At 38.7% G+C, this 15,403-nt stretch overlaps 1 protein-coding gene across 4 annotated transcripts in view; it reads left to right on the plus strand.

Annotated features, from left to right (window-relative positions):
* The window catches only part of SLC4A4 (solute carrier family 4 member 4), a 314,261-nt gene that overhangs the window by 257,364 nt on the left and 41,494 nt on the right, over window positions 1-15,403 (plus strand). For all 4 annotated transcript variants that reach the window (XM_072941127.1, XM_072941141.1, XM_072941149.1 and 1 more), the window contains exon 16: window positions 3,435-3,626. In XM_072941127.1, the coding sequence (XP_072797228.1) occupies window positions 3,435-3,626 (192 nt within the window). The remainder of the gene's footprint in view (window positions 1-3,434; window positions 3,627-15,403) is intronic.

A 15,403-nucleotide genomic window follows, 5' to 3' on the forward strand; every position in this document is an offset into this window, starting at 1 on the left:
GGAAAGTGAAGTTACTTTTTTCTGTCTTTCACCTGAATAGTGATAGAGTTGAGACTGAAACCCATGAAGGTATTTTCCCAGTCTGCTGCTTTAATACATGTTCAATCTCTCCTTCAAAATAAATGAACTTAGGAGGAATCACTTACGTCTTTTTGCTTATTCTATGACTTACTACAATCTGAAAATTACGAATGATCAAAACTAAAATTACTTAAAATCAATCAGTTAGTATCAAAAACACTGTTCATGAAATAATAAGTGTAAAAGGCTGCCAAACAAAAATGTGTAATGTACTATTCTGCTGAAATCATGAGGATTTCATTTAAAAGAATAATATAAAGTAACATAGGAGCCCTGGACAAGAAATTAAACCTTTTTCTGTAAAGGAACAGATAGTAGATATTTTAGAATTTGTGGGCCAGTCTCTGTTGAAATCCCTCAATGCTACAGTTGTAGCAGAAAGCGACTGTGAACAATATATAAATCAATGAGCATGACTGTGTTTCAATAAAACTTTTATTTACAGAAACAGGGGCGGGGGATGGCAGAATTTGGTCTGTGAGATGTAGTTTGCTGATTCTGGGATTAAACTATTCATGGTAATTTTAGATAACTTTTAATAAGAGATGGGTAGACAGAGAGATAGGTAGGTGGATAACTTTAAATGAAACGGCATTGTTTTTAAAGCAACGTTCCTCTCAGACTGAGCTGGGAATCCAGAGAGGTGAGTCAGGGGCTGCCTTGAGGTAGGTAGATGTGTTGAGAGACAGACTTAAATGCCTCCTCACTGGTGTAAAGGCAGAATAGCTCAGTTTTAATTATTGGGGCTCTGCATAAATTTTACATGAAAAAGGTGTTTGCTGATGATAAAAATTTGGAAACCATTAGATTTTGCAAGTGGCAACTGGTATCAGTGCAGTTTCTCTTGTTTTTAGTGTTCCCCTTAACTGGGCAAGGCAAAATTGACCTCTGAAGCAAAAAAATACAATTTTTATGCTAAACTATCTGTTTCACAAATATATTGAGATATGTTGTAATAAAAATTACATAAATCAGTATCTGTGATGATTAAATTATCAGCTAATTTTTGAACACTCTACTTTGCATGTTTCCTTGTGTACACCATTAATAGATGAGTCATGCTCAGTCTTAATGCTTAGTTCTTGATACAGGTTTTGCCTGAAGTTTTATGGAGTTCACATTCATTGATAGCAGCTTATATGGAATAATAACACTGAGAAATGGAAAAAATATAGATGCCTTTCCAGTGATATTTAAATAGAATTCCTTACTAGCTAGAGTTTAAGTTTTATGGGAATGGGAAACTGCGTATTAAAACATAGATACTTATGCATACGTGCTGCCTGAAGTTTTTATACTGAAGCTCTTAGTGAATGATGGTGTTTGGAGGCTAACTTTTCTGTTCAGTGACACAGAGAATCATTTGAGGCATACAAACTTGTGATGCTGGCATTTTAAGTTGATCATAAACAAGGGAACATGTCTATCACTTCATGCACATCTGTGTAGTTTTTACCTCAGCCTGAATCTCAGTCAGCAAATCAATAAAACTGCCTGATGGGATTGTTTCCACGCTGCTCACCACTTTGGGAAGCTCCAGCTACGGACGATTCTGCTGACATTAAAGTGCTGAAATAAAAGTGAAATTATGGTAAATTTTTGCTGATTTTAAAACAAAAGAAATCTGTTACCTCTTATGACCTCTAACCCTGAACTGAACTGTGCTAAAAACACTCATATGTAGAAATCTGAAAAACAAAATGAGAAGTGATTAATCACCTCTCAGAAGTAGAGTTTGATTAAAGAGTAATTGTGCAATTCAGCTGTTTACACATTGAAACTAATATTTCAGGGAAAGGTCTAGAGTTGTTTTTCCCCCTGACTTAAGTAAGAACTTTACCTTTGAGCTCTATAAAAATATGAATTCCTTCTGGCCAGAGAGTCTTCTTGCATGTGCATGATCATCTTTTATGACTAGATTACTTATATCATGAGAATTCGTGACTAGTAAAGGATACTGATGATGCATTTGGTATGAGGTAGAACTCTTGCCCCAAAGGACAGGAAAAATTTATCTTTATTTATTGTCAAATTACTCTTCTGTTAGCACATGACATAGCCATTAACCCTGGACCTAGGAGGAAGTCCAACATCATGGCACTGGCAGATTCGATGTTTTGTGAAGCTCTCTTTCCTGGCTCATTGCCAGTCTTCTCATTGTGTCCTCAAATGGCAGACAGGGAGCTCTCTGGGATCTCTTTCACAAGGGCACTAATCCCATTCATGAAGGCTCCACCCTCATGATCTAATCGCCTTCCAAAGGCCCTTCTTCCAAATACCATCACGTAGGGAATTAGGTTTCAGTGTATGAATTTTCATGGAGCCCAATTATTCAGATAGTAGCACCCCATTAGCATTGGTCAGTGACTGGTTGCAAGGGGGCATATCCTTCCAGGTGAGGCAGCTCTGATGCAGCAAAAGGCAGCTGTCTAGAGAAGGAGGCAGCTGTAAGCTGATAGCAGCTACAGCTCAGAGCAGCTGGAGGTTGGTTGCACTGGCCTCATCTACTGTGCTTGCCCAGTGATTCTCTTGCATGTTAGAACAGCAAATAGAAACAGGAGTGAGCTGTTATCAAAATGTACAGCACTGACAACATGACAGCAAGTCATGAGGTAGAAGAAAATTTGAAAATTGACCTATGAATTTGAGGCCAAGTAACACGGGAACAGAGATCCCGTCTCTAACTCCACAGCCCATCACAGCACATTCCAGTAGTGGGTGCTCGTGGTGCTGACCTGGAGTCAATGAGAAAAAAGCTGTATTTTATTAAAGTGTGTAACTGAAAAAGCAGAAATCTCCAACATTTTTATCATTTAATTCCTTAAGTCACCACTCTGTAGATACTCAGGAAAGAAATAGCTCATTTATGAAAGTGCTGGGTAAATTAATTGACCAGATATAACCTTTGGAGCATTAACTATAGGGCCATTAGCTTGGAGCACAAGAAGCCAGGCACCACAAAAGTAAGTACTTTTTGAACAACAAAGTTGCTTCACAGAGTCTCGTGTTTTGAGACTTAATTATTGTGTCTTGGTTTACTCTCAGAAAGGTTCACAGGAAAGAAGGACTTTGTGGTTTGTTGCTGTTGAACAGATGGGGGATTGTAGGGTCGGAGCACGAACTCGGTAGCGGACTGCATCACTCTCATTATCTTTTCAATAACTGCTAGCCTCCTGCCCCCCCCCTTACCTGTTATTCCATTAACACCTCCTCAGGTTTCACCCTCCAGTGGTTAATCCTCAGACTGTTTTACAGAGACTTTGAGCATAATTCCCTATCAGCCCATCAAGTATCAAAAGCTGTTTTGATGTGTCAGCATCATCTAGAAAAGCTGTCATGTTTTTCTTCTGCAGTACCATAACGCTACCTTTGACTGGGCACTTTTGTCGAAGAAGGAGTGTTTGAAATACGGAGGAAAGCTCGTGGGGAACAACTGTGATTTTGTTCCTGATATCACACTCATGTCTTTCATCCTCTTCTTGGGCACCTACACCTCTTCTATGGCGCTGAAAAAATTCAAAACTAGTCGCTATTTTCCAACCATGGTAAGTACCTGAGCTTTAAGTCATTTTCATTGAATTTCCACAATATCAAGAATAATACAGTATTACAAAATGAAAAAGGCACTTGTAGTTCTACCTTCCCAATATAATTTTGCATGTTTAAAAAATTGCTTTCTAGTCTTTGTCTGTGTGCATACATATTTTTAACATAATTGTAGTCCAGCTTTGAAAACCCTTCCAAGCACTTTGCTCACATAATTCTAGCCTAAATCCTGACTGTCATGATTCCAACTGGACTGAAAGGAAAAAGTTAGGTATATTCTGTACAAAAATGCACAAGTTAATAAAGAGACCTTTTTTATTTTTATTTTTTTATATCAGACATGGTTTTATTTTCAAAGAATAAACATATTTTCTAATATAATCACATTGACAGAAACATTAGTCAGGGTGAAATGAAGCCAATTAAGTATTTCTTTATAAAGAGACCTTTTGTAATCATTTCCCAGTGTGGTGTTGTTTTGAATCATCATGTTGTGGACCTTAAATTTATATATATTTTATATCAATATCTGTATAAAGCTAAAAAACTACAGAGTAAAAAAAAAGAAAGAGACCTTTTAAATCCATTGTGTGTTTAAGTAAGCAAAAACTCTTTTCGTATTAATCAGGAATTTTGATACAGAGTTCTTTGATCATCAGCTTTACATGTGAGTAATTTAGTAGTTGAATTATGAGCTCTGGGAGTAAACTTAAACTGTGTTGTTACACAAGTATTGGTATAAGATATGATTGTCGTCTGAGCCAACCTTCCCTTCCCATAATGATGAATGCCTTAGTATGGAAACACAGATAATGGAGCTAGGTTGTGCAGACATCCTGTCTCCCATTAATATGCCTAGGGGAGCTTAAAATCAAAACTGTGGTTCCTTGAGAGACTATGAGATATGACCAGCATTAATGGCATTTTGGTTTTTTACCTGCAGAATGAAACTGAGATAATCCTTTGCTTTACAGTTCAATTCTCACTGTTTTAGGATGTCAGTCATTCTTAGTAATCCCATGTATACCTGATTTTTATCAGTGAACTGCTCCATCCAGCTGGCATCTCATGAAATCTCTCCTCTTGTGTTTTGTGTAGAAGGAGTGCGGGGACTTTGGAAGACAGGAGGTGCAGTTGATGAAGTTCCTCCTTTTAATTCCTGGGAAATGAAACTGAAAACTAACATACTCACTTTCAGCTAGGAAATCTTTTGACTCTCTGATATTTCTTATAAAATGGAAAATAAAGGGGACGGTTGATGATGGTCTTAGTCTGTTTGGGCAGCTGTAACAATATCAGAGACTGGGGGCCTATAAACACCAGAAATTTATTTCTGATAGTTGTAGAGGCTGCAAATCCAAGGTTGGGGGCCAGCGTGGTCGGGTGAGGACCTTCTTCTTGGTTTATGGCAGCATCTTTTCACTGCGCCCTCAGGTGGTAGAAGGGCTAGGGAGCCCTTTATAGGAACACTAATGCCGTTCACAAAGGCTCCATCCTCATACTCTGCCTAAGGCCCCACCTCCTTAATATCATCTTCTTTGTGGGTTAGAATTTCCTCAGAGAGATTTTAGGGGGACACGGTATTCAGACCACAGCAATAATGAAATGTCCTGAACTAGCTGGCCTGAAGAACGGAAAGTTTCCTTGCAGTGAGGTAGAGAGAGGAGTGTCCAACTTTGCCTTCAGTGGACATCACAGACTGGTGGTCCACAGGCAGAATTCAGCCCCCAGCCATTCTTTGTTTAGCCCAGTTTGTAAACACACACACACACACACACACACACACGCACACTTGAGGGCTTAAGGGGAACCTGCTCTTTGCAAGTAGGTAGTTAGTGTCATCACAACTTTCTGTGGTCTAAGACTTGGTTGCTTCACACATTCAGATTAAGAGCTTGTCCCTGAAAACATTTGAGTTTGTGACACCAGTTCACATACCAGGAAATGTGCTCACTCAGTCCACCTCTTCAATGGTGTAAGTTATTTCTAGAAAAGATTCCTGGCTAGTCTTCGAGGATGGTTTCATCTTTATTGAGATGTTTCCTTTTTAATTACTAATTCATTGGGCATTTTTTCCTTTTTTTGGCTTACACTTTGGGAATCATCATTCTTTTTATCTCTTCCACTTACCAAAGTCTGATATTACTTTGGCATAGTAGGTAGAAAAGTGGAAAATTTGGGAAGCATTTGTAAGTTAGCAAAAAAAAAGTTAATTTTGCCCTTAAGATGAATAGAGATTATTTAAACTGTTTATGTAGACACCACCTTTTTTTTTCCCAGCAGTAAGTCCCAAATTGATTATAGCTCTTCAGACTTAAAGAAATTGCCCCTTTATAAGAGCCCAAGCAGGTAGTTTCTCAGACATGGCTAAATGTTGAGAAATGTTGGAAAATGTTGAATATATGAAAATAGAATAATGAGCAAAGTGGTGAGAGTGGACATCCTTGTCTTGTTCCAAATTTTAGTGGGAAGGCTTTCAACTTTTCACTGTTGACTATTATGCTGGCTGTAGGTTTGTCATAAATAGCTTTTATTATGTTGAGATATGTTCCCTCTATACCCAGTTTAGTTAGAATTTTTATCATAAATGGGTGTTGAATTTTATCAAGTGCTTTTTCTGCATCTATTGAGATGATCATGTGATTTTTGTCCTTTCTCTTGTTGATGTGGTATATCACATTGATTGATTTGCATATGTTGACCCATCCTTGTGTCCCTGGAATGAACTCAACTTGATCATGGTGGTTGGTTTTTTTTATGTGTTGTTGGATTCTGTTTGCTAATATTTTGTTGATTATTTTTGCATCTATGTTCATCAATAATATTGGCCTATAGTTTTCTTTTTTGGTAGTGTCTTTATCTGGCTTTGGTATCAGGGTGATGAGGGCTTCATAGAATGAGTTTGGGAGTATCCCCTCCTCTTCAGTCTTTTGAAAGAGTTTGAGAAGGATCAGTATGAGCTCTTCTTTGTATGTTTGATAGAATTCCCCAGTGAAGCCATCTGGTCCTAGACTTTTGTTTACAGGGAGGTTTTTTTTATTGCTGATTCTATTTTACTTCTAGTAATTGGTCTGTTCAAGTGATCTATTTCTTCTTGATTGTTTTGGTGGACTGTATGTTTCCAGGAACTTGTCCATTTCTTCTGAGTTGTCCAGTTTATTTTGCCATATAGTTGTTCACAGTATCCTCTTATGATTTTTTTGTATTTCTGTGGTGTTGGTTGTAATTTCTCCATTTTCATTTCTTATTTTGTTTATTTGTGTCCTCTCCCTTTTTTTCTTGGTGAGCCTGGCCAGAGGTTTGTCAATTTTGTTTACTTTTTCAAAAAATCAGCTCTTGGTTTGATTGATTTTTCTGTTGTTTTTTAATCTCTATCCTATTTATTTCCTCCCTGATCTTTATTATATCTTTCCTTCTGCTGACTGTGGGTTTTGTTTGTTCTCTTTTTCTAATTCTTTTAGGTGGTAGGTTAGGTTGTTTATTTGAGATTGTTCTTGTTTTTTGAGGAAGGCCTGTATCGCTATGAACTTGCCTCTTAGGACTGCTTTTGCTGCAACCCATGGATTTTGTGTGATTGTGTTTTCATTGTCATTTGTCTCAAAGTATTTTTTAATTTCTTCTTTGATTTCATCGTTGACCCATTGGTTTTTTAGTAGCATGTTGTTTAGTCTCCATGCAATTGTTTTTTTCTGATCTGTTTTTCTGTGGTTGATTTCTAATTTCATGCCCTTGTGGTCAGAAAAGATGCTTCAAATAGTTTCTATCTTCTTAAATTTGTTGAAGCTTCTGGTGTGCCTGAGTATGTGGTCTGTCCTAAAATATGTTCCATGAGCACTTGAAAAGAATGTATATTCTGTTCTTTGGGGATGTAATGTCCTAAAAATATCAACAAGTCCAGTCGTTCTGTTATGTCATTTAGTATCTCTGTTACCTGATTGACTTTCTGTATGGAATACCTGTCCAGTGATGTTGGTGGGGTGTTAAAGTCTCCTATGATTATTGTATTCCCATCAATTTCTCCCTTTATGTCTGTCAGTATTTGTTTTATATATTTAGGTGCTCCTATATTGGGTGCATATATGTTAATGGGTACAATATCCTCATCCCTCATCTTGTATTGGTACGTCCATATTCTTTTAAGCACTAGTATTCTATAATTTTAAAAACAGTTTTCTGATTCCATCTTATAAATTAAATAAATTATTTTTATTCAGCGTGTTCTTACAGTAATGATCAGGGCTTACAGATTCCCCAAGATTTGTATTATCTTTTTGCCAGGTCTGCTTTTGCAGTGGCTGCCAACCTCTGCCTGTGAGTGATCCATGATTGCTGTGTAGCAAATTCAAAATGTAGAGTTTTCTTTTCACATTTGAGCATATGCATCTCCCTGTATTGTTTATCTCACCTAATAACACTGTCTCTCCTCACAGCCACGCAGGATCAAAATCTTAAAGTCACATTTGGTGTATCAGAGTCCCAGAGCAGGAAGTAAATTATACACTCAAATTAGAATCATCCGAGGGGTTGAATAAAAGCATTAGTGACAAAGGTGAGGTTAGATTTAGAGAAACCACAAGGGAGAGTGTCGTGTCCTGTGAGAGTGAGAGTGGGGTTGTTACTCCCTGACTCAAAAGATGTGGAGAGGGAGGGGTTGCTGGAACCTGGGAGAAGAGAGAATGGAAGGTAGAGCTTTTGTCCGAGGCGCCGTGACCTTGGGTTGAGGGGTTTAGCCAGCCTGAGGCAACCTCAAAGGAATATAGCTTTGGGAATCGATACTTTGATATCTTCCCCCTGATGGTGTGCGCAGGTTGCTGCAGGCTGAACCCTGCTGGAATCTGGAGAGCAAGGGAGCCTACTGTAGACCTCACTGACCAGCCTCTGAAGGCAGAGAGCCTGGTGGAAAAGAGCAGAAAGTGGATCTGGTGTGACAGAAGATACTATCGATCATATTTACCTCTCCAAGTTTTTCTTTATCAAATTAAACTTGTCACAGCTCCCTTGATTATCCTATTATAATCACTCTCCTTTACACTTACTCTTCTCTTCCCCTATTTCAGTCTCTCATTATCTTTGCCTAGACCAGTGTCACTTATCCACGCTTTCCCTCCCTCATAAAGCCACTAGCAGTCCATCAGTATTAACATTAAAGATGAAATGGTTTGCCTTTGCTAGCCTGTCCATCAGGAACTTGATTTATCTCTCAGGAACTTCCAGAGAGCCCTAATGCTCAGTGGCATGTGGGTGGGGTATCAGTACCCCACTGGCTGCCTCCTTTGTGCTCCCTGTTCCTTTTAGAGGGGTGCATGAGTCTGTTAACTCATACAGTTACAGTTCTGTTACAACAGCCTCAAGTCTTTTGCCAGTGTTTTGGCATCAAAACTTCCTGAAGGAGCATCACAGCATAATCTGTGATCTTCTGCAGCAGATAGCTCGAGGCATTAACAGGACATGTTCTTCCAAAGCCCCATACCAACAAGTGATGGTACTCTTGGAGAAAAGATGACAAGACTACAGTGTGTGGTGGCAAAACGAAAGCAGTCAGCTTAAAGATAGAGCAGGACTGTGAGTGTAGAACTTAAAGCTGTAGCGCCTCTGAATTAGGCAAAATTATCTATACCTTAATATTGTCAAATGCAGTGTGGCCTGCTGATGTATGTAACTGACATGAGAATGTCTTTCTGAAAGAACTACTTGATTTCCTCTTTTTACCCCTCTTGGAATAAGTAGCAGGTCTAACCCTGGCATGGATTGATGTGGTGGTAAGATTCTTCAATATGCCTGTTGGTTGTTATTGTCATTTAACGAACAAAATCAGTAAGTTTCAGGTCACATTAATAGCTTTGACAACTTTTACACTTTATTTAGATGACATTTAAGCAGAATGTTCTGTGACATCCTTCTTTTAAAAAAAAACTCCAATATTCTATATCCTATAGTTAATTAGCATATTCATTCAGTATTGAAAAAAAAATATTGTAACTCTAATGTCTGCTTGATACAATATTAGATGGTAGGGATACAAAGCAAGTAATTCATGGGCATGGAACCTAGTAGGAACCTAATGTATATTTGTTGAACCAGTTAGATTTTTGAGTTTTTAAATCAGGTGATTCATTTTGATCCTTCTGGACCATTCATGCTTACTCTTTACTATGGGCTCACACTTTGGTGGTTTTTGAGGAACTGGCTTTATGGATGAGAAAAAAGTGCAGGGCTTCAGGAATTTCCATGAAAACAAAATGAGCATTTTAGTTAGGTGACACATTCAATTTTTATCCACATAAAACACAATCTAGGATTCCACAACCAGCTGTATTTTTGGAACCATGATTCTTAGTTGACATTTTGCCTTGTGACAATTCTATTAATGTTGGATGTTGTTAATGTTGGAAGAGTTGTATAAACAACTCTTTACAAGAATTAGGTGATATCCCTATTCTGTTTTTATTTTCTCTCAGAATCTTTCTTGGTGAATGGTAAAAACCGTCAAACTAAAACGAATAATGCATCCAAACACAAGTAAGATGTAACGGGCCTGTATTCTCTGCCCCAGTCTAGTGTTAGTAATGCTGGATGACGTTTGGCTGGTTCTTACAGAAACATCAGACCACATCATGCCACGAAACTCACTCAGAAAGTGACTTTACTGTCAGTGAAGGGGAATCAGATTTTCAAATTCTTGTGTTGTTTTGTACCAGGAAAGTAATTTTTAAAGTCAAATTTGTTATTAATCCAAAACTGATTTTCGTATTTTTTTTTCTTAATGACAGAGGGATATTTGGTTATAAACACAAATCAGTCTGTTAAAACATTTAACAAAGATTACAAATACTTCAGTTCTTATGGACATATGACAAGAAATACAATCAATTGGAATTGAGCCAGAAAAAGATTTAGGGAGTGTTGATTGGCCAAAGTATTTTGTGAGAGCTTTTAATGATGGCACAGAGGCAGTCTGGACAGAAGAAGTCATTTTGACCATGATGCCTTGTTGGCCTTCAGTGCTATCAGCTTACTTGTCCATAATGGAAGCGTCACCAGCATTGAAATCCATCTAGTAACACAAAATGGCCTCCTACTCTATTTCCAGATTGTCTAATTTATACATATGACTTACTAATTATTCTTCTAAATCTTTAAATTTTTGTACCTTAATATAAATTATAAAACCGCCTTCCTTTTAAAAGCCTGGAACCCTTTATTATAATGGTTTGGGGGTGGGGGTTATATCCAACAAGACCCTGTTAGAGGGTCAAGAAGTTTCGATAATTGGGTCTTCATGATTGAATTTAGGACTTTGGATACCTTCTGTTCCAACGTTGTCTCTTCATTTCTGACACGTGGTCAGCTGTGGGCTGCTTGCGTGCTTCCCAGAACGGGAATGTCACATCTCCGAAGGCCTTCCTGATAGAGGCACAAGCCTGCCTTTCCACAACCTCTGTCCTCAGGGGCTGTCTGTCCCTCTGAAACTACACAGAATACGTTTAGTCTTTCTTTTGTGTGACAGACTGCACAATTTTGAAGGCCGTTTGTCCCTACAGCTTCTTAAGGCCTCCCAGCCTTTTCTATGTGATGTGTTTTCTGGACTTCCCTTCCTCTGGTCATCCTTCTCTGAGTCAGCTCCAGATTTTCCGTTTCAGTTTAGAATATAGTGACCAGACTGAGACATAATCTTCCCTGTGTGGTTTGCTCATTTGCTTCTGGCACTCGGTCACTGGGGTCTTTGTTTCGCTGCTCAGTTTGAGGCAGAAGATGCTGAAGTCTCCTCAGCATCCCTGCTGAGCTGCTTCCTGAGGCTTACTCCCCTCTGTCCCCTGCTTGGGAAAACAGCTTGCTTTTCTGGTGACTTCTACTGGCAGATGCTAAGCTCCTCCCAGATAAATTTCCCATTCCCACTCCCTTCGTTGTTCCCTGGATATCTCTGACTCTGGAACTCATGGCATCAAAATCCTAGAGTCTTTCCATTGAATTCTAATTATAGTGGGTTTTATTGATTCAGAGTACAGTGCATGATGATTGCTGTACTGATATGAATGCTTATTTCCTTTTATAGTGCTGTGTAGTATTGGCTGTTGGGAGGGTCACATTTTTAAAATTTCATGGTATTTTGTGCCTTTTCATGACTGCCAAAAAGCACATGTTTGTCCAGAATACTTTTTTGTCCATCTAGAATAAATGCTTTTTTACATTGTTGTTTAGCATTTTCTAAGCACAGCGATCATGAGAGGAATTGACATCTTGAATGAATATTTATTGAGTACCCACAGGGTGCCTGCTGCTGGGCTGGTCTCTGTAACAGCTCCATCCATTGAGAACCGCTCTGCAGGCTCACAGCCTTCCCCTCAGTTAATTTAAAAGCAGCTGCCGTCCTCGCAAAGTGAAAACCAAATGTCCTCCGGGGCTTCCTGGGAACCAGATTCATATTTTTTCCTCCTGTAAATTAACTAGCTTCTCACTGTTGGTGTCTCAATGATTATGACTCTCTTAATAATTAATACAGTATCATCTTTCATGAAGAGGATGTGTATAATAGATTTATCAGGTTGTTTTTACCCAAGAACAAGAGAACAGTGTTTGGTAAATTGAATTTCCCTTCCCATCCACTTAATTTCTCCTTTGCCTTGGTAGTTTAGATATTTAAGCTGGTTGCTTCTTATTTAGATTAATTGAGATATCTTGTAATTAATTCTGCAGAGGACAGAAATATTTTTCTCCTCTTCGTTTTTATAATTAAAAGATGGTAAATGAAAATAAAAAAGCTCAAAACCATTGTGATATAATGGTTATCTTTTATTGAATCTTAGTTGAAATACACTTTTCTTTTCCCCCTTTGTGAATGGAGGTAGGAATTATCACACTGTAGCACATGTGTGTGCCATTAAAAAAAAAACATACAAATTAAAAAATATAAGTCCTTAATGTATATGCGTTACCTTAATTTGTGTTTCACTTAGATTGTATAGTTTATATTCCTAGGATGTTGAAGTTTGAGCCTAGAGAGACTTAGTATTTGATTGGATGGACCTGTAAGTTATGATGTTTGTCTGAGCTAAATTTGAGGCATCTGAATACACGAGTGGGCATGAAATCTTGTGGGAACAGTTTTCTCATGAAAACTGTGGTACTTCTGCTTTGAATCATTACCGGTAATAGCTGGTAGGGAATTAGGAACGATGGGTTTCTAATTTGATTTCTCTATTTATATATTGACACAAAAAAGGGTACTATTTTGGAGTTTTTGAAAGAGATCAAGTTTGAAGAAGATGGAATGCAAAATAAACTAAAAAAAAAATGAAGTTCATGTCTGTTTCTTTTTCTAAATGTTTGGAAATGTGATAAGGCACTTCTTGTGATTCTTATCTCCTCAAAGTCAGATGCTAAGCTCCTGCCCCCAGATCTTAGAGTGTATCTAGTAAGCTGTAGGTTCTCAGTTGACATTTTTAGGGCACTTTCTAGTTCTCCTGTTGGTTTTGCGTCTTTCAGATTAAAGTTTAATTTTAGTATAGGGCAGGACCTGAATAGCCTGCTCAAATAACACCCCTACCTGCCTTCACTAATTAGAGGATTTAGAGTTGAATACAAAAGTGGCCTGGGAAAAAAATCAATTTCCTTGACTGTGAAGTTTAAACCAGATCCGATATCTTAGAAATGAGTGTCTTAGAATAAATACTCCCTAGGAGTGATTCTGCTGAGCCTGAACTGTATTGTCCAATTTAAGGGGAAGGAAGGGGAAATAGAAGTGAGTATATTACACAGAACATGTCACCCTGGCTGTGGTTTTTAATGAGGTTAAGCAATATTATAAGTAGAGTAGCTTTTCTTCCCCCATACACTTTAAGAAACATAATCCTGAATTGTTAGCATTTGTCTTTTTAGCTACTTTGATACTTACAGTGTGATAAATAGTGCCACACTTGACAAGAGTGACATTGCTGAGGGGTTCCTTCAAAGAAAACTGATCCTTAAACTAAAGTAGATGAACTGTTTGTTTATACTAGTAATTAGTTTCCCATGGCTGTTCTGTCATATTAGTGCAAACATGGTGGCTTAACACAGGGCATTTATTGTCTTGAGATCTGGAGGTCAGAAGTCTGAAATGAGTCTCGGTATGGGTCTCAGTGGACTAAAATCAAGGTGTTGGCAGGGTTGCGTTCTTTCTGAAGGCTCTGGGGAGAGGACGTGTTGCCTTAGCTTTTCCAGCTTCTCGAGGCTGTCCACATTCCTTGGTTCTTGACCCCTTTCCTCCATCTTCAAAGCTAGCAATGGCCAGGCAAGCCTTCCTCATGCTGCATCATGCTGACACTGACTCTCCTGCCACCCTCTTTCATTTACAAGGATTCTTGTGATTACATTGGACCCACTGGCATAGTCCTGGACAGTTTCTCCAGTCTTGAGGTCATCTGATTAGTAACCTTAGTTCTGCCTGCACCTCTAGTTCTCCCTGGCCTTGTAACATCACATATTCACAGGTTATAGGGATTCGACATCTTTAGGGGAGCTTTGTTCTGCCTTCCACATTATCTGACCTAGATTTTCACATGAGTGTTCTTGGCAGCGTCCTGAAGGGGGCGAGTGTAGGAGCAGGAAGAAGAGATAGGAAGCAGGAACCACATGAGATAAAGCTGTGGTTTAGACAAGGGTGGTAATAGCAGTGGAGGTGATGGGGAGAGACAGGGTGCTGGCTATGCTTTGAAGGTAATTTGCTGATCTGTTAGGTGGAGGATGTGAGAGAAAAGGAAGAGTTGCGTGAATGGTCCAAAGTTTTTGGCCTAAGCAATAGGAAAAAATAAGCTGCCATTAATTAAGATGGGGAAAACTACTAAAAGAGGAAGATTAGGGGTTCAGTGCTCAGTTTAGGGAAAGCTGAGAATGCCTCCTCTCCTAACTAAAGAAGCAGCAGCCTTTCCCCAGGGCTTGTAGAGATGCCAGTCAGGCAGATCTTTCCCATGGCAGGGCCAGAGATACAGGCTCTGTGGGAACTTCTACCAAGAAATGGCAGATTGGTTTTATTTGCTACCCTCCACTTCCCTTCTCCTGTTTATGGGTTGGGGGAAGGAGGAGCACTGCCTTTTTAATAACTGTTACCCTCTTTTGGAACAACTTGTAGGATATCTGGGTTGTCAAGTTGGATTTGCTGAGTAAGGAGTGGAAGAGTGATAAAGAAGAAAGAACTTCTTTTTTGCCTTTGCAGTGACCTCTAGTCTTCCAGTGATTCATAACCTGCTGGACCAGAGATGATTGTAACATCTTGATCTAGTCCTGACCTTGCTTCACATGACCATCTCTTGCCAGACCATCCTGAACTGCCTGCGTCAAAACTTAGCTGCACGAAACTTAAGAAACAGGTGTTTCCTCCAGTACTCAGCCCCTGGGAGGCATCCTTTTTCTGCAGGGATTCCAGATACTTCCAACCAAAATGAGCTCTGAGTGGCAATTTCATATTATTACTTGGCTTTTATTTCTTGTTTCTTGGAATTCAAGATTCCTTTTGAGGACCTCCTAGCACTAGATTAGTTATTCCAGTGGTTTCTGCAGCCAATGAGGCTTTGTGGAACTTGAAATAACATGAGTTAACATATGTGATGTTGCAGATATTATGTTAAACCCTTTCAAACTTAGTTAATTTTTATAACAAACCGATGAAGGTGTAGGGATTATTTTGGCTACATTTTGCAGTTGGAGTAACTGAAGCTAAGAAAGGATAAGTGTTTACAGACAGGAAATAATGGTGCTGGAATTCTAACTCAGCTAATCTGACTATAGAAACTGTGCTTCT

This window comes from Vicugna pacos, chromosome 2, assembly GCF_048564905.1.
Source record: "Vicugna pacos chromosome 2, VicPac4, whole genome shotgun sequence".
In the NCBI taxonomy this organism is placed as follows: domain Eukaryota; kingdom Metazoa; phylum Chordata; class Mammalia; order Artiodactyla; family Camelidae; genus Vicugna; species Vicugna pacos.